The sequence below is a fragment of the Malania oleifera genome, chromosome 3 (assembly GCF_029873635.1).
Source record: "Malania oleifera isolate guangnan ecotype guangnan chromosome 3, ASM2987363v1, whole genome shotgun sequence".
Lineage (NCBI taxonomy): Eukaryota > Viridiplantae > Streptophyta > Magnoliopsida > Santalales > Ximeniaceae > Malania > Malania oleifera.
The window spans coordinates 105,066,365-105,086,633 of record NC_080419.1 but is presented as its reverse complement, the minus strand read 5'-3'; the positions used below and the strand labels follow the sequence as shown (position 1 = coordinate 105,086,633).

Here is a 20,269-nt window from a genome sequence, read left to right as displayed (position 1 = left end):
CCGCACCCTTCTCCACCCATTGATTGCACCTTTCCCTCGCGCTGAATAACTTAATTTAATTTTTTTTTTCTCAACATAGAAAATGGGTCTATTTGATTTTTAAAATATTTTCATTTTTTAAAAAATAACAACAGTCATATTTTAAAAGTAAAAAGTGTTTTTAAAAAATTTAAATAAATTAATTTTATTTTATTTTTTTGAGTGCATTATTTATTTTAGTGATTTTTTGGGTGATATTCATTAGGATCTTGTGTGTTTATGTATATTCATATATGATTGCAATAAGCTTTAATGAAAATAATTTTTTTGGCGATATTCAAAATAAGGTTTTCAAAATATAGTTCTTAAAGATAATATTCTAAATTTTTTTTTATGAATTAATATTCCAAATAAAATTAGTATAAAATAAAATTCATATACTATATATAACTTCATGCATTATCATTTTTTCGTAATAATATACGAGCCACTGTGAAATAAAAACACACACGTGCACGCACACATTATGTAATGTTGAGACTTCAAGAGCTCTTCTAACCTTACTTAAATGCATAGAAATTAGGAAAAAAAAATTGTAAGTAACATTGAAAGATAGAAATTTTGTAAGTCACGCACACATTAGTTAATTTTCATTAAATATAAAATATTTAAATTTTAATTGGAAAATATTAATTTAAATCGTTAATATATTTTAATAATTGAAAAATACTAAAATTACAATTAAAAATGTTAATTGAAACTCTCAATTGCTTTGTTTTTAAAAAATATTGAAAATCTCAATTAAAAATTTTAACTAGAATAATATTAATTAAATTTGAATTTAAAATATATTAAAATATTAATTGAAAATACTATTAAAAATGTTAACGTAATTTAATGATTATATAATACTTTTATTTATCAATCATATATTGAAATATAATAATGTTATATGTATTCATACAACACTTATAATAAAAGTGAGTATCTAAATAATATTTATAGTCAATACTTATTTTATACATAGTCAAATATCTCATGAGTTTCAATACTTTTCAAATGAAATATTTTTTGTGGGTAATTTTCCAAATGAGTATCTTTTTTTTATTATATATATATAAAATAATAATAATTAATATTATTCTTATTTAGTGCATGATCATAAGAGTTCTTCCTTGTTATGGACTAATATGGAGAAAATATTAAATTAGTGAACAAAACAAATATCTTTTTTAATAGTTCATCACAAGAGTTGTAAGTGTTCAATTATGTCAACTCACTTTTACATTAATTCAACATAAATAATGTAACAAAAAGTTCCAAAATTTGAAATTAAACATAGCACCATTAGAACAATCAATCCAACGCAATCCATTCTAACCCCACAGTTCCTTCCTTCCTCTTTTTTTTTTTTTAAGTTTAACATTTTTTCAGTTGTAAAATTAAGGCTATAATTTTAATTATTACACTTTTAAAATTAGGATGAAAGACACTTACCTTCTTTGAAATTTGATAAAAAGGTAATCATTTATTTTAAGTTTCAATAATTTTAATGAAATTTCTTGAAATTTTAAGAATTTCACAAATGATATCTGAAATTTATTAAAAAGATAAAAATATTTTCTTATATTTTATAAAAAAAAAGGAAAATTTATTTATTTTTATTATAAAAATTCTGTACTTTTAACAAATTTGAAGGAAAGTTTGTGAAATTTTTTGAAACTTTAGGGAGGTCGGTGCTTTTGTTTTTAAAATTATTGTAATTTTGATTAAAAATTAAAAATAAATTACAACAATTAAGTATGTAGGTGAGGATCAAAATTAATAAAAAAAAGTCCAATCATGCATTAACTTTTTTTTTTTTTCTTTTCTATTTAAATTTGGCTGCTCGAAAATTACGTGAGGAGGAAGACGGGGGCGGGCATGGATGCCCTCTTGGGCCAATGACTGAAGCGGAACATGAAATTGGGATTGAGACAGCAGATCCCCGGTCTTGGTGGAGCCGTGGAAATTGTGGAATTGGAAGTCAATATATTATTTCCCTGCATTCAACACCTACCTTTTTTCTTTTCTTTTCTTTATCATTATTCTTTGCTCAGCCCTTTCCGATCTACCTTCATAACAAATTGTTTCCTATAAACGAATCCTAGGATGGAATCAAAGCGAAAATAGCAGTAACCATTTGAAGGAACACTTTAACTAGCTGAAAGTTCTTGTAAAATGGGTTCTAGCTGCTAGTTCAATCAGAAACTGCATTCATTTCAGGAATTTCCATATTTTTTTCTTAGGAGTTTTCATCAGATTCGAGAGACCCATTTCCGGAAACACTGATTTGGGAACTGAGTTGTGGTTGTTGTCACCATAAACAGCTCAGGAAATTAATTAACACTGTGATGGTGGAGGAAGAAAGCCTCAATGCCTCTGGTGAAGATGAGGAGGAAGAAGATGAACCCAGAGGAGGAGGGTTCTTTTGTGACTGCGTCTGCGCACCAATCCACTGGTTCAAAATGCTTGCCATGGAAACGCATTGGAGTTTTGTATTTGGGGTTGTGGTTGTGTATGGAATAAGTCAGGGATTGGGGGGAGCAATTGGGCGTGTGGGCACACAGTATTACATGAAGGATGTTCAGAAAGTGCAGCCTTCCGATGCTCAGGTGTATGCTGGAGTAACTTCAATTCCATGGATTGTCAAGCCTATCTGGGGTCTCCTCACCGATGTTCTCCCAATTCTTGGCTATCGCAGACGGCCTTATTTTATTTTATCAGGTAAGAATTTGTCACTGGGGTTTCTTCCTTTTTTATCTTATCTAGATGAAAAGGTTGGTTTCTTTTGCAATTTTTTATTTTTTGTTTTTTTTCAGTGTTAGAATTGATTCCATTTTCTGCTTTTCTATTCCTGCTCACTTGCCCATGATAGAGTAAACTGTTCATTTCATTGTTGAGTGGAATTTCAAACAAAAGGAAAGAACGACTGAGTCTTCTTCTGCGTTTACTTTGTTGGAGTTTTCCACTGATTTTCTTCACAGAAAGAAATAGGGTGAGAACTAGGATCCAATGTAGAAGGTTTTCCCTTTTCATAAAGGAAATGTATCTTAGAAAGTTATGACAACTCATGCAAGCCACAACATGCCATGGCAGGTTTTTAACAATCCATATTGGAATGATACCTTATGATAACAAATTTGTACTGGTTCTGATGCCTTAATTTGCCTTTAGCATCATATCCATGATTAGATAATAATTTTATCATTTTTTGGTAAAATTTTTGCACTATGATCGATTTGGCATATCAAGTTACAGCCTTTCTTATAATGTACTCCTCTTAGGCCAGTGGCTGCCAAACCCAGTACTGGCACATAGAAGAGAGGGCAAATGAGTGCCCCAAGACATCACCATCATTTTTGGCAGCCATTTTCTCTATTGGTCTATGGCCAGTGACTGTACAGCATGCTAGATGCAACATTTGATCAATGTTGAAATCTTTGGTAGACCATAGAATGCCTTGTGCAGCTCATCTGGCTATCAGAAAATCTTTCAGCAGGATCTCACTCCCATTGTTTGTGACACATGGTTCTAGATCACCAATCATACTCCTGCAGCAGAGAAGGAATCCTCTCTTTAACTGCTTGGAGAATTAGTTGTGGTTAGAATGGGTAGATTTGTTATAGGTTTTTGGTTTGGCTGTGGCTCTTCTGCTATGCATTTGTGCGCACTGGAGCATGCTAAAATTATGCCACCCAATAGGTGGTGTTAAATATGTTGCAATTTTACTTTGAGTTAGATACATTATCCATTACGTGGCATACTTCTAAGCATGCAAAACATCAATACCATGCATCTTTGCATGGCAGAGGAGGGACTTCAAAATCAGCAAATGTAGTTCAAGAAGGAAATTCAAATTGCAATAATGGTGACATACTTTCAGTTTCGTCAGAGTCGGATCACCTCACGAACTCTTGGATCCTTGATTTAGCGTGTTCTTACCACATGACTCCAAATAAAGAGTGGTTCAACACCTACAAGTTGGTAAATTCAGGTTCAGTTCTTATGAGCAATGATGTTTCTTGTAAGATCATTGGAATAGGAACTGTACGTATCAAAATGTTTGATGGTGTTGTAAGAACTCTATGTGATGTAAGACACATTCCGGACTTACGGAAGAGTCTAATTTCATTAGGCACTTTGGACTGTAGTGGACTCACTTACATGTCCGAAAGTGGAGTTATGAAGGCGTGCAAAGACAATCTAACGGTGATGAACGGGTTAAAGTTAGATGGAAATATTTATTCACTTGTAGGTGGAGCTGCAGCCGTAGATACTGAATGTGATGAAACCGTCTTGTGGCATATGCGACTGGGGCATATGGGTGAACATGACATGAAAGAATTTCACAAGAGGAAACTTTTGAAAGGTATGAAAACATATAAGCTGAATTTTTGCAAGTTTTGTGTTCTTGGGAAGCAAAATAGGATGCATTTCAAATCAGCTATACACAAGACGGAAGGTATTCTTGATTACGTACATTCTGATGTTTGGGGGCCTGTTAGAGTAGCATCACAGAGAGTACATGTTTACTTTGTGAGTTTTGTTGACGACTACTCACGGAAAGTCTGGGTATACTTAATGCGGCACAAGTCTGATATGTTTGTTAGGTTTAAGTTGTGGAAAACTGAAGTGGAAAACCAGAAAGGGAGGAGAATCAAATGTCTCAGGTCAAACAATGTGACCGAGTATGCTGATTCTAGGTTCATAGATTTTTGTGAGTAGTACTGCATTAAGAGACATTTCACTATTTGCTGTACACCTCAGCAAAATGGTGTGGCTAAAAAGATGAACCGAACTCTAGCTAAAAGAGTTTAGTGTCTTAGGCTTATTGCAGGGCTAGTGAAGAACTTCTAGATAAAGGCAGTTAGTATGACGTATTTCTTAGTAAACCGATCGCCAATGGCATCATTAGAGGGGAAAGTGGCTGAAGAGGTATGGACGGGAAATGCAGTAGACTATTCTGAATTGAAGGTATTCGGGTGTCCAACCTATGTCCACGTGTCTTGTGAGGAGAGATCAAAGCTTGGCGCAAAGTCTAGACGCTGCATCTTTTTGGGATATTAAAAGGATGTGAAGGGGTTCATGCTATGGGATCCAATGGCAAACAAGGTGGTGATTAGTAGGGATGTAATTTTCGATGAGAAAGTTATGATGAAGCGTACTCAAGTTGATGATGAAGAGAAACATGAGCCAGAAAATTGGAGCATTGATAAGCATGTTGTGCAGGTGGAGTTAGAAACTCAGGGCAATGACAATGATCTTGGTCCCTCGATTGCAGGGAGTTCTAGCTCGAGAAACCAGCAAGTCAACAATGTTCCTGTGCGGAGATTCAAACGCATTATTAGGCCACCACCAAGGTATGGGTTTGAAGAGTTAGTATCTTATGCTTTCATTACCAGTAGCAATAATCCAACTACATTCCAAGAGACAGTGCACGGCCAGGAGAAAAGTAGGTGGATGGCTTCTATGATTGAGGAAATGGAGTTACTGCATAAGAATCAGACTTGAGATTTGGTGGATCTTCCAAATGGGAAGAGGGCGATAGGATGCAAATGGGTATATAGGAAGAAAAAAACAATTTCAGAAAAGGAGTGAGAGAAATTCAAGGCACGATTAGTGGCAAATGGGTACTCACAGAAGAAGGGAATGAATTATGATGAAATCTTTTCACCTATGGTCCGACACACTTTCATCAGGGTTGTGTTGGGGTTAGTGGCTCATTATGATCTACATTTGGAACAAATGAATGTGAAGACGGCATTTCTTCATGGTGACTTGGAGGAGATTTATATGGTACAGACGGAGGGATTTAGAGAACTTGAGCAAGAGCACCTAGTTTGCAAGTTGAAGAAGTCTCTTTACGAGCTGAAACAGTCTCCAAGACAATGGTACAGAAGATTTGATTCCTATATGATCAGGATAGGCTACAGGAGGTGTGAGTATGACTGCTGCGTATATGTGAAAGATCTTGATGTCGATTCATTTATTTTCTTGTTGTTGTATGTTGATGACATGTTAATAGCTGTGAAGGATTTAACTGAAATAAATCAGTTAAAGGATTTGTTTCATAAAGAGTTTGACATGAAGGATCTTGGTTCAGCCAAGAAGATACTTGGGATGGAGATTCTCCTGGACAGAACTGCAAGGAGGTTGTGGTTATCTCGGGGCGGTTATGTGGAGAAGGTGTTGGAAAGATTCAGCATGGTTGATGCTAAACCGGTATGTACACCTCTAGTGAATCACTTTAAATTGTCTACTACTGAATGCCCAAGTACGGATGATGATATCTAGGACATGTCAAAGGTCCCCTATGCTAGCACTGTGGGGAGTTTAATGTATGTCATGGTGTGTACAAGACCAGACTTACCACATGCAGTAAGTGTGGTGAGTAAGTTTCTCTTTAATCCGGGTAGACAGCATTGGGAAGCCGTCAAATGAATTTTCAGATACTTACGGGGTACTTCTAGATATGACATCATGTTCGGCAAGAAACAGGATAGTCCATCAGTTGTAGGATTTGTTGATGCTGATTATGCAAGGGATATGGATGACAGAAGGTCTACAATTGGTTATGTTTATACTCTTCTAGGAGGACCCATCTGTTGGAGGTTCATGATACAATCCTTGGTGGCATTGTCTACAACTGAGTCAGAATATGTGGATGTGGCCGAAGTTGCAAAGGAAGCCTTATGGCTTACCGGTTTGGTCAAGGAGCTGAGTATACAGTAAAGTGGAGTTGTGCTGCATTGTGACAATCAGAATGCCATCTACTTGGCGAAGAATCAAGTGTATCATGCTAGAACCAAGCATATTGGTATAAGGTTCCACAGGGTTTGGGAATTGATTACTTCAGGTGAACTTATATTGGAGAAGGTTCACACATCTGAAAATGCAGCAGACATTTTGAAAAAACTAGTTACTACTAAAAAGTTCAAGCATTGCTTGGACTTACTTCATGTCTCTAAGTGTTAGAAGGGAGACGGACCCAACCTAACGTTCCAAGGTCAAGGTGGAGCATGGGGTTATGTGTTTCAGGTTTCTCCTAAGGGGCAAATATTCGCTAAGGTGGAGATTGTTGTGTTTGGTGGCTCATATCTTTGAGTGGTGGACATACACAAAGGAACAAAAGGATAGTTGTATCAGCACTGGGGGAAACCGTCGACGGTTTGGCTCTTACCATTGACAGTTTGGCTAAAATCTCATAATGTTGCTCTCGGTATCTTTCTGACGAAGGAACTGTCGTCGGCTGTCTGAATGTTGCTGAGACGGTTTGCTCTCAGTATCTCAAACCGTCGATGGTTTGGCTCGGGACAACGAGGCTGATTTCAAATTTTGAATACGAATGTTAGTATGGTTGGGTGTTTGGAGGGAAACCTCCATAGTGTTTATAAATATACCATTCTGGGTATATTTTCTTTTGTAAGAAGATCATTGTAATGTGTCTTTAGAAACTAAGATAGTGAAACTTTGTCAATTGCTCCCGTGGATGTAGGCATTGCCGAACCATGTAATTCCTATGTGTTCTTGTGTGAATTTTATTTGCTTTCATATATATTGCGTGGGTGTGATCCATATTTGTTCTTCATTGATTGCTGCGTTTAATTTCCACTGTGCAAATTTGAGTTTGTTCAGAACACAAGAAATTTAGAATGGATGCGAGGCTGTGAGTGTTAAGAACCTGTGAGCATCCAGATTAAAGTGACACCAAAGATTTAACATGGTTCGGTCAATAACGACCTACGTCCACGGAGCACACACCAAATATTCACTATCGTCGGAAAAATTACAATTCTCTCTCTCTCTCTCTCTCTTTGTCTCTTCCTCCCTTCTTCCTCTCTGCTTTCTCTGAGCTTCTCACTATATTTTGTGTCATTCCTTAGCCCTCTATTTATAGGGCTGATCTTCCAATTACAATTTAATTACAATTTAAACATAATGAATCAAAAATATATAAAGTTACAATCATGAGGTAAATAGATATAAATTGCACCGCGTGAGATTAATTTCACCATGTTTTCCAACTCAGCTCCTCCTGTCTGTCTCCTGGCTCCAACTATAGCAATCTCCCACTTGGAGACAGAGACGCCTCCTCACCAGAGTATCATGAATAAATGATGTGCTCATAATATGTGTCTTCAAGCATGAAGACCAACTGAAGTTGAACACAACTTTAGCTTCTCTGTAGTCACCACCTTAGTTACCATATCTGCCAGATTTTTGCTTCCTTGGATTTTTTCAAGTATCAACACAGCGTCCTCTATCAGAGATTTGACGAAGTGGTAACGCAATCCAATATGCTTAGTTTTGGAATGAAATGTTGAGTTCTTCGCCAGATGTATCGCACTCTGATTGTCATTGTACAAAACATTCCTTTCTTGCTTTAATCCAAGCTCCGTTAACAAACCCTGAAGCCAAATCATCTCTTTACTGGTTTCTGTCACTGCTACATATTCAGCTTTTGTAGTGGATAAACAACAATCTTTTGTATCTGTGACATCCAACTAACAGCTGTTGAGCCAACAGTGAATATGTACCTGGTGGTGCTTCTACGATGATCAATCTCACCTGTAAAATCAGCATCTATGAATCCTCGGATTTTCAGATCACTTTTGCTGAAACATAGACACTTATCAATAGTGCCATGAAGATATCTCAAAATCCACTTTATTGCTTCCCAGTGTGTCTTCCCTGGATTTGACATATACCTGCTGATAGCTCCAACTGCTTGGCCAATATGTGGTCTGGTACCAACCATAGCATACATTAGACTTCCAACAGCTAAGGCATATGAAACCTTAGTCATGAAGTCTTTCTCTTCATTTGTCTGGGGAGACTGATTCTTTGAGACGGAAATGACCTGCCAATGGTGTATTTACAACCTTGGCACTGCTCATGTTGAACCTATGTAAAACACGGCTGATGTACTCTAACTGAGATAACTGCAACGTGCCTTGTTGCTTATCTCTAGAGATCAGCATCCCAAGAATCTGTTTTGCAGGACCCAAGTCTTTCATATCAAATTCCTCTGACAGTTGCTTCTTCAATTTCCTGATCTCTTCTATATCTGATCCTGCCACTAGCATATCATCGACATATAACAGTAGAATAATATAACTAGCACAATGCCTTCTAAAGTAGCAGCAGTGGTCGACATTGCATTTCTGAAAATTGTTCCTCTACATACAGCTGTCGAATTTCTTGTACCACTGTCTAGGAGCTTGTTTGAGACCATACAAACTCTTTTTCAATTTGCATACAAAATTCTCTTTGCCTATTTTTGAGAAACCTTCTGGCTATTGCATATAGATTTCCTCTTCAAGATCACCGTGAAGAAATGTCGTCTTCATGTCTAACTGTTCAAGATGTAAACCCTCTGAGGCAACAATATTCAGAACAGATCTGATGGTTGTCAGCTTCACAATTGGTGCAAAAATGTCGGTGTAGTCAATTCCTTCCTTCTGCTCGAAGCCTTTAACTACCAACCGAGCCTTGTACCTCCTGAAGCCGTCATGCTCTTCTTTGATTCTATAAACCCATTTGTTGTGAAGAGTCTTCTTACCATTGGGCAACTTAGCTAGTTCCCATGTTTTGTTGGAGTTAAGAGACTTCATCTCGTCTTTCATTGCAAGCTCCCACTTGCTCGCATCTCGTGCCTGACATGCTTCAATATAGCATTCAGGTTCTCCTCCATCTGTAAGAAGTAAATGGTTCACATACCTCCTGTTTGGTACGTGCCGCCGAGAAGATCTCCTAAGCTCTGGTGTTGGAGTAGGAGGTGGTGGTGCAACAATTTGCTCCACACGTTCCTCTGCCTGAGGAATCTCGGTAGTCTGCTGAGGATTCTCTGTGTTCTGCTGACGTGTCCTTACACCTTCTAAAACATCATCCACATCTACAAAGATTGTTTCAGACTTTGTAGACTCTGTTGTGTGTCTATCCTTGTATATCATCTTTTCATCAAAAATCACATCTGTGCTTCTGATCACCTTTTTGTTTTCATCATCCCAAATGCGATATCCAAATTCATCTCCACCATAACCAATGAAGGTGCATTTCCGGGATTTCGGATCCAGCTTATTCCTGACATGATCATGTACATATACGACACAACCAAAAACTTTCAAATGTGAAAGTCTTACCTCTTTGTTACTCCAAACTTCTTCAGGTAGACTATAGTCCAATGGTACTGAAGGACTTCTATTGATCAAATAAGCTGCTGTGTTGACTGCTTCTACCCAAAACATCTTTGGCAGACCTGACTACATACGCATGCTTCTGGCTTTCTTTGTCAACATTTTGTTCATCCGCTCTGCTATGCCGTTGTGTTGAGGCATATCTGACACAGTTCTTTTTATTCTGATACCATGCTCAAAGCAGAATTTCTTGAACTCGGTGTCAACATACTCTCCACCATTATCTATTCTCAGCTTTTTGATTTTCAAACCAATTTCGTTTTCTACCATCGCTTTCCAAATTTTAAAAGCATAAAAAACATCAGATTTATACTTCAAGAAGTAAACCCATACCTTCCGTGAATGATCATCAATAAACGTGACATAGTAATGCTTTCCTCCTGTAGACGAATTGGTTGTTGGTCCCCATACATCTGAATGGACTAGCTCAAGTCTTTCTTTCTTCGGGGTACTGATATTTGTCTAGAAAATGAATCTCTTCTGTTTCCCAAATATGCAATCCTCACATGTGTCAATCTGCACCGACTGTAAATTACTCAACTTACCCTTTGAGTGCATTACCTTGAGTCCCTTCTCACTCAGGTGTCCGAGTCGTTGATGCCATAAGTTGCTATCATAATTTCTTGTAGCAACTGTAATAGACATACATGTATCAGGAGTTACATAAAGAGTACCACTTTTCTTACCTCGAGCAATTGTCAATGCACCCTTCGAAATTTTCTATTCATCACCCATGAAAGATGCGTTATAACCTTCATTTGCCAATTGACCGACTGAGATCAAATTCTTCCTCAAGTCTGGAATATACCTGACATTTCTCAGTTTCCAAACTGACCCATTCATTTTGATCTTTACTGTCCCCTTACCGGCAATATTGCACGGTTGATCATTGCCGAAATAAACTTTACCGAAATTACCTAATGTATACTCCTCCAGGCAATTTCTGCTGCAAGTCGCATGGAATGAAGCTCCAGAGTTTAACACCCAAGACTCTTACATGCTCTCCAAAGAGCAGATCAACATCTCATCATTTTCGGAAACAATATTTGCTTCTGTCTTTACCCTCGTCTCATATTCTTTCTTCTGACTTCTGCACTGGTTCTTGTAATGACCAGTCTTTCCACAATTCCAGCACTCAATAACTTTTGTACTCTGGGAACCTGTGTCCTGCGTACCTCTGAGATTTCTGGATTTAGACCGTTTGGGCCTAGATCTGCCGCAGTTGTTTGATCGTCTATGCCTGTTTCCTCTACCTTGACTCTCCATGTTCAAGACTAAACTCGAAGTGGAACCATGGTTCGACTGCATTCTTATTTTCTTCGTCAAAATCATGCTGACGACTTCATCGTATACAAGTTTCGATTTTCCTGCGGAGCTACTAATGAGAGTAACGATATCATTCCAACTTTCAGGCAACTAACTGAGAATCAATAGGGCTCGAATCTCATTATCAAACGTTATCCCGATTGAGGCGAGTTGATCAGACAACTCATTGAAGTTATTCAAATGGCTGCTGAAACTTTCACCTGCAGACATGCTCATCGTAAATAGTCTTTTCATGAGATGTACCTTGTTTGCGGCTGAAGGCTGCTCGTACATATTAGAGAGCGTATCCATCAGAGACTTAATGGATGTTATATGCTTGATATTGAACGCCACACATTTCGACAATGTCATTCTGATGGCTCCAAGGGCTTTTCGATCAAGCAACTCCCACTTGTCTTCGTTCATGGATGCTGGCTTACCCTTCAACGATAAGTGCAATTCTTTTCCAAACAAATAATCTTCTATCTACATCTTCCAGAAATCGAAATTGTTTCCGTTGAACATTTCGATTTTTGAGCTCTTTTCATTCGACATCTCGATTCGCTAATCTAGAGATGGAATTAGTTCAAATGGATAGCGCGGTTGGATTCGGAACGATCAAAAACCCTAGAAATGTTTCAAGTCGCTCGAAAAATGGATCCAATACGACTCCGAAAAGCTCAGTCTGAGTTTAGTCAAACCTGGTCAAACTTGCTGACGTGGCGTGCTGATGTGGCAGTGGGGTCCACCTGTTTGTCGTGGCAATGTGAGGCCCATTGATGACGTGGCATTGGTGGGGCCCACATGCTGACTTGGCAGTGGGGTTCACCCGCTGTTGTGTCAGTGACCTGCTGCTGTGGCACCTCCGGCTGACGTGGCACCCACCTGCTGATGTGGCCCGGCTTTCGTGGCAGCTGACTCAGCGGCGCTGACGTGGCCGGTTCTGAGACGGCGGGTCGGATCCGGGTCAAGGACCGGATCTTGGGTTGATCCGGTCTGAGTCAGCGTCCGGGTCGGGTTGGGTTCCTTTCGGGTCGAGTCGAGGCTGATCGAGCGAGGATGATGTGTGCAACGCGTGCGGCGCGTGAGGGAGCTGGTTACTGGCGCGTGGTCGGCGCGTGGTGAGGCGTCTTACTCCGGCAAGGCGTGTGAGCCTTCGTCTAAACTCCGTTTAAGCTCCGGCTTGCACGGTTCTTTTCGTCTCGGCGAGCTAAATGCGATTGTGGCCACAAAACTTGGTTTCGATCCACTAGACAAAGCTTTGATTTCGGGATCACTTCCAATCTGGCTTTTCTGCTCCAACCGGGCTCTGATACCACTTGTTAAGAACCTGTGAGCATCCAGATTAAAGTGACACCAAAGATTTAACGTGGTTCGGTCAATGACGACTTACATCCACGAAGCACACACCAAATATTCACTATCGCCGGAAAAATTACAATTCTCTCTCTCTCTTCCTCCCTTCTTCCTCTCTGCTCTCTCTGAGCTTCTCACTATATTTTGTGTCATTCCTCAGCCCTCTATTTATAGGGCTGATCTTCCAATCACAATTTAATTACAATTTAAACATAATGAATAAAAAATATAGGAAGTTACAATCATGAGGTAAATAGATATAAATTGCACCGCGTGAGATTAATTTCACCATGTTTTCCAACTCAGCTCCTCCTGACTGTCTCCTGGCTCCAACTATAACAGTGAGGATAACAGAAATTCAGAACTAGCAGGATGAGGGGGCTTTTCTTGAACTTCCTTATGCAGGGGAAGAGTGGGTGGCGTCTGAAGGAGGGAGAAATTTTACTTGTTAAGTATAGGGGCTTTGGCAAAAATAGAAATTGGAGAGCTCTTTTGTGTGCGGCAGTTCACCATTCTTTGGACCTTGTGGATTGAGAGGAATGCTATAATTTTTTAGGGTCGCACAACTTGCTAAAGGATTTTTGTGGGAGAGAATGATCTTCCTTGCTTGCTTTTTTTTTTTTTTTCGAGGGGGTGGGGTAGTGGAGAAGGTATTGAAAGGCAGCACTTTAGTAAATCAAATACCTGTATTTTCTCCAGTTCTTTGGATCTTTGGTGAGGATTCCTTGTCCTCAAAGACTTGTACTCTGTTTTTTGGATATTAATGAATTTTCTTCAATTATCCAAAAAATGAAAAATCTTGGACTTCAATTGGTGTTGAGATGTGTTAGCAAGATACAACTGTGTGTAAATGTATACATGCGTAACATACCTACCTTATGTGCGTAAAACCATATATAAATTTATCCATGTGACACATATCGCCCTTGTATGAATTAACAAATGTGATCCATATGTGTAAATACCAACCTTCTATGGATTAAACCATGTGATCCATGTGCGTGAGAACATTGTAAGTTGAGCCCTTTAGGGCCAATAGAAGACACAACAATCATTCGTTCATTCTTTCCAAACTATGATTAGCTAATATGGTATTAGAGCCATCATTGCCAATCCTCCACCATGACTGATGCTCCCTCCCGTCGCCTCTTGTCGTCGTCGGTCCTCTATCTTCACTAGTGCTCCATTACTAACGAAGATCTCCTACCAGCCTCGACATCTCTCTTTCAACCATTGCTCATATGAACCAGCACCGCTCACACATGTCATCATAGGATGCCTAGCTCCTTGCTCACCTCTTCAGAATCAGATTTGCACCTAGCTCCTTGCTCCTCTCTCCTTGCTCAAATTTGCTCCTAGCTCCTTACTCACCTCTCCATGCTCAGACATGCTTCTAGATTATCGCTCCCCTCTCCTTGCTTAGATTTGCTCCTTACTCACCTGTTCATGATCAAATATGCTCCTAGCTCTTTGCGCCCTTCTTCTTGCTCAGATTTGATCCTAGCACCTTGTTTACCTCTCTGGGCTCAAATATGCTTGTAGCTTATTGCTTCCCTCTCTGGGTTCAGATCTGCTGCTAGGCTGCCTAGATCCGCATGCACCTTTCCGATGTAAATTTTTGGACTACCACGACCACAAACGGCCATGCTCCACCTTGCGCCATTGCTCCCAGAGTGCCCTATCCTGGTCATTTTCAACTCTTAGTTTACAAACTCAAGGTGGTCTCTTTACTTCCTCCAGTTTGAGGGGGGATGTTAGCAAGATACAACTATGTGTAAATGTATACATACCTGCCTTATGTGTGTGAATGTATGCATACCTACCTTATATAAATTTACCCATGTGACACATATACATACTTTGTATGAATTAAAAAATATGATCCATGTGTGTAAATACCTACCTTCTATGAATTAAACCATGTTATCCATGTATGTAAGAATGTTATACAAATTGAGCCCTTTAAGGCCAACAAAAGAAACAACAATCATAATATTCACTATGATTAGCTAACAAGATGCATGGAAGAATAACTTTATTAAAGAAAAAATTAGTCCAACCTCGTGGTCAATTTTCATAGCAATTTTATGAACAAGGATATGGTGACAAAGGTAAAAGAAAAATGGATTCGATTTGGTGTTTTCTTTTCTATGGGCTCTGCGTATATAATATGTGCTAGTTCAAAAGCCAGTCTAGTTAAATTGTAAATAGCATCGTTTTGAAAACCAGACTGGACCTGCTAGTCTGACCTGGTTGGACCGAAATCAGCCAGGGCTTCGGTTCGGTTCATAACCCAAACCTGGAAATGAGTCAAACTGAGTCAACTCGAGCAGAACTGGGCAACTTGGCATGACTCAGTCGAACCTGGTGGACCAGTCAGGTTGACCCAACTTGTTTTCTTTTACACTTAAATATGTTGAATTGTGCGAAGGGGGAGAGTTGAACCAGGATTTTTGAGAGAGGAGGTGGTGTCCCTCACTAAGTAGAGCTCCTGCTGTTTTTACCAGCTATATATATAACCTTCTGCACATAATTAAAAAAATTCTCTCTAATCATTGAATATTTTCTTACTAACACAATTATAATAATGCATATATTTCAAGAATATTAGATATATAATAAGAGAAGTATTTTCTTACTAACACAATTTTATAATAATGCATATATTTCAAGAATATTAGATAAATAATAAGAGAAGTCCCATTGAATTGTCCGATTTGTCTTATTAATTATTTTTATCTATATTTTACGAATGGGTGATTATGAACATTTTGCATGATAATTATAAATTTATCTAAATTATTTTTAATTTTTAATTATAATTAGCTAATAGGTGATTATGAGCCTAGAACCATATAATTGTAATATTATATTTAATAATAATAATAATAATAATAATTTGTTATCATATATAATGCTAATATCACCAGTTCAACTACCAGTTTGACCCACCAGTCCAACCAGTTCAATTGGCCTAGTGACCTCACAAGGTCAGAAATCAGACCGGGTTTTAAAACTATGGTAAAAAGAGTTCACATATATGCTCAACTGTTCTACTTTCAGTGGTAAGATAAGTTCATCCTTTGCTGTTGGCTAGGCATGTATAATGTTTGTGCGTCTTTCTGTAATTGGGAGCAGTATTTTCTGGATAACTTCACGCTGAGAGTATTTTTGACAATATGAAGGTGTTAGAGCAAGATTGCTTTTGGGCATGCCAAAGTCACTGAAGCTCCATACAGTGACATATGTGACTTCTTATTGCTGGGACATATTTGAAACTTAGCCTGAAGATTTTAACTTGCTTACGTAACCACCACTAACTGATATGCCAACTTAGAGGAATGGTTCCTTACTCAAATGGAGGCTTTTTTCACCTTATCAATTCCTAGAATTTAATTAAGATAGCCATATGAAATTAAGCACACTTCATGCAAGAAGAGATAATACTTGCTTCAATATAACTTGCATGATTCGTCAGCTTCTTAGACATCTGAAATAATATCGCCAATAGAAGTTGAAGAAGACGGAAGACTGTATACTAAATGAAACAGGCTAGGACTCGCTGAGGTGGACTCATACTGAGGCTAGATGGTTGAAAACTGAGTAGGGTTCCGTAATCACATTAAATTTCTATTTTTTTTTTTCACTGAGCTGGCCTCACCTCAAGGTGATGACTATGTCAGCATGAAAGAGAGACAAAAGCCTTGTGTCATTTACTAGGGTAGTTACTAAGAACTAGCTTCTAATTGCTTCATGCACAGAAATTTGGTCACTTGAACATGATAAAAAAACACTATGGCTTATGACTTACGTGGTTGTTGGATCACATAGCTCTTCTATTTTGATTTCAGGTTTTCTTGTCTCAATCTCCATGCTCTTGCTATCAGTGCAGAAAAAGCTGCACATTGCATTTGCCTTGTTGGCTTTAACAGCAGGCAGTGCTGGTGTCGCAATAGCAGATGTGACCATCGATGCATGTGTAGCACAGAACAGCAATACTCATCCTCCCCTTGCAGCTGACATGCAAAGCTTGTGTGCCCTCAGCTCCTCCATTGGAGCATTAGTGGGATTCTCTGTTAGTGGTATTTTTGTTCACCTAATTGGCCCTAAGGTTGACCACTGTTCTATTACTTTTACTTTTCTTCCTCATTTATTCATCTAAAATAACAACTGTTTCACCTACTTGAAAAGTTCTCCATTTTTTGTTAAATACCTTTTCCCTGGTAGGGTGTATTTGGCTTGCTGACAGTCCCAGCTGGACTAGTTCTACTAGTTGGAATTGTGCTTAATGAACCCCTCATGCCCAACTTTGCTTATAAAGAGGTACTCATTAGCTCCTTGTCTTTTAGTTATTTGCATCTGAAGTCTGATGATCTATTTTGGACTCAGGTAAACCAGAAGTTTCTTGATGCCGGCAAGGCTATGTGGACAACATTGAAATGCCCAGATATGTGGAGGCCATGTTTATACATGTACTTGTGCCTTGCACTGAGCTTGAATATCCATGAAGGGATGTTTTACTGGTTTACGGATTCAAAGGAAGGCCCATCTTTCTCCCAGGTATGTGATCTGTTCTTCATGGTCGGTCCTGTAGATACTAAAAATCTGAAAAGTTCACTTATGATAATTGTGTTGAATCGTTCTACTGTGTACCTGAAGCATAAGTTGCATAGCCAGAGATAATACTAGAACTCTGCAGGAATTTAGGGAATAAATCCAGTATGGTCTCATAATGAACATAGGAAAAGCTAGAGGCATTTATTTAAGAAGGAAAATTAACCAAGCATATGTTTTTGTTGTGAATACTAGAACACTTCCTGAATTTCACAAGCTTTTCAGCGGTGGCATGTGTGAAAAGAAGATTTTGATTAATCATCCTCTTCAAATTCAAGCATTGTTTCAATACTTGTGAATTTCATTTATTTCCTTGTTACAGGAGAGTGTTGGTTACATATTCTCAATTGGATCTGTTGGGTCTCTATTGGGGGCAATACTATACCAATACATTTTGAAGGATCACCCTTTCCGAGACTTGCTGTTCTGGACTCAATTGCTTTTTGGTTTATCAGGAATGCTAGATTTGGTCCTCGTGTTGCGATTGAATTTGAATATTGGCATACCGGATTATTTTTTTGTTGTGGCTGATGCATGTGTATCCCAAATGATTGGACGGCTCAAATGGATGCCTCTTCTTGTTCTCAGCTCCAAGCTTTGTCCCCCTGGCATCGAAGGAACTTTCTTTGCCCTGCTCATGTCAATTGATAATGTTGGACTACTCTCATCATCGTGGTTAGGAGGTTTCCTACTCCATATCTTGAGGGTTACTAGGACACAATTTGATAATCTCTGGCTGGCCATTTTGATTCGTAACATATTGAGGGTCATTCCACTGGGCCTCCTATTTTTGGTGCCCAGAAGTGATCCCAAATCTTCGCTTTTTCCAAATGAAATCTCAAGCACAAATGAGGAAACTGAACCTATGGAATCTGCAAATATTGAACTTGTCTCCCTCGTTAACAATGTCGATGGTAGATAGCATAAAAAGGCATCACTTGCATCAAACTCATTTAGAGTTCTGAGTTCCACGCACACAAGGATACAAGCAACAAAACTGGAACCACATGAAGACGAGGCGGGCGGATCCAGACTAGCGAAGTTGTGCATACTGGCCTCATGTATTATTGCTCATTGCAACTCATCTCACACGTTTTCACCCTTGATCTGCATTGTTTTTTTTTCTTTTTTTTTTCTTTTTTAAGATTTTTGTTGAAGATGTTACCAGTTAGGTATGTGAAAACCCAAAAAAAGTTTTGAATAATTTTTTTCCCTGCTCCTTTTTGAAACTTACAACCTCTTCAACACCATATCTATAATGTATTGTTTCCTAGAAAAATTAAAGATGTTATGCAGGCCAACTATGTATTCCAAACTCTATAAAAGCAAGAAAGAAGACTAGATTTGTGTCCCAATTACAAATTTAGCAACAGAAGCTTTACAAACTGCTATTCGCGGCTTGCAAAAACCGAACTAAATCCAAAGAAAGAGTAAAAAGCGCATTAGCAGATGAAGTAAGATATAACCATATTGAGTCAATATAGATACGATGCTGCTGCTGAAACCATCACCAACACTATATATATCTGTTTATTTGTATGACTGCAGATTGGGGCAATGGGCCCCCCATATATGCAACCCAAAGTTTGTCTAGCAAAGCTGCAATCTTTGAGATTAATCAGGAAAAGGAGACTTTATAGTTTATCTGTTCTTATATAGTGGAACTTTCAATTTTATCTCTGTTGTGGGTCAAGAGCACTCCCTAGCTTTATCTAGTTGTATGAGCACTAGGGTTTTGGACCAATTTAGACTTTTGGCTATTAAGGACTAATATTCCTTGTTAGGAAGTTGTTTGGCTATTTAGCTTACTAATCAAAGTAATTATCGAAAAGAGACAAATTTATGACTGTTCTTGTCAAACTGGGGAAAATTATTAGAGCTACATTCATATTGGACAAAATTGACTATACTGGTATATATGGACTCTTTAAGATTTTCTTTGCTTCAAATTTCAGGTTTGAAACGCATAATGCAAGCTGCATTCAGAAAAATAAGATTTAAATATAGTTTTGGTCATGGAATTTTCCTACCATAGCAATTTTTTTTTTTTCCTAATATTGTAATTTTCATATTTTAAATTGTTAACAATTCATTCACTGTCCTTTTTAAGGTGCCAAATTTGGTAATAATTCTATTTCTACAAGTTGCACCATTCTTAATAGGAGAAAATAGGGACACTCATGAGCTAATCGGACTCGACTTGTCTCCTAACTCGACTCCATTCAACTCGTTTCTACTCAAGTTCGAGTCAAGTTCGAGCTACTTGAGTATTTTAAGGAGTCAAGTTCAAGTTCAGTAATAGTACTCAAGTTGAATTTCAAGTCTAATAGAGCTTTTTAATTTTATTATTTTTATATTATATATGTCATACAATATATATTTTATAAATATATTTAATATTATATGATTTAATGTTTTATGTACATTATATATATTTATATATGTATTTAATATTAATTTATAATCGAGTCAAGCATAATCGAATCGAGCTCGATTTTTATGAACTTGGAGCCGAGTCAAGCTTGACTTCAACAATTCTAAAATCGATTGAGTTTCGAGTTTAACATTTTCGAGTTGAGTCGAGTTTGAAAATTTTATTGTGCCTAGTTGATTTGACTCAACTTGAATACACCCTTGGGAGAAAATATTGGTACCAAGCAAGTATCATATCGATGCCGCATTTATATCATTTGTTTTAGAGTAATTATCATTATATTATGATTATTTTTTAATATAATAAATTGGTGTTCACGGTTTTTGGTACTTGACTAGCTTTT

At 37.9% G+C, this 20,269-nt stretch overlaps 1 protein-coding gene across 1 annotated transcript; it reads left to right on the top strand.

The window, feature by feature from the left end:
• The first annotated feature begins 1,830 nt into the window (after window positions 1-1,830).
• LOC131151897 (probable folate-biopterin transporter 2) lies at window positions 1,831-18,721 on the top strand. Its single transcript, XM_058103369.1, has 5 exons — window positions 1,831-2,745; window positions 16,730-16,989; window positions 17,106-17,201; window positions 17,268-17,438; window positions 17,815-18,721. The coding sequence occupies exons 1-5, from the start codon at window positions 2,373-2,375 to the stop codon at window positions 18,412-18,414; spliced, it is 1,500 nt and encodes a 499-aa protein (XP_057959352.1). The 5' UTR covers window positions 1,831-2,372; the 3' UTR covers window positions 18,415-18,721.
• The last annotated feature ends 1,548 nt before the right edge of the window (window positions 18,722-20,269 follow it).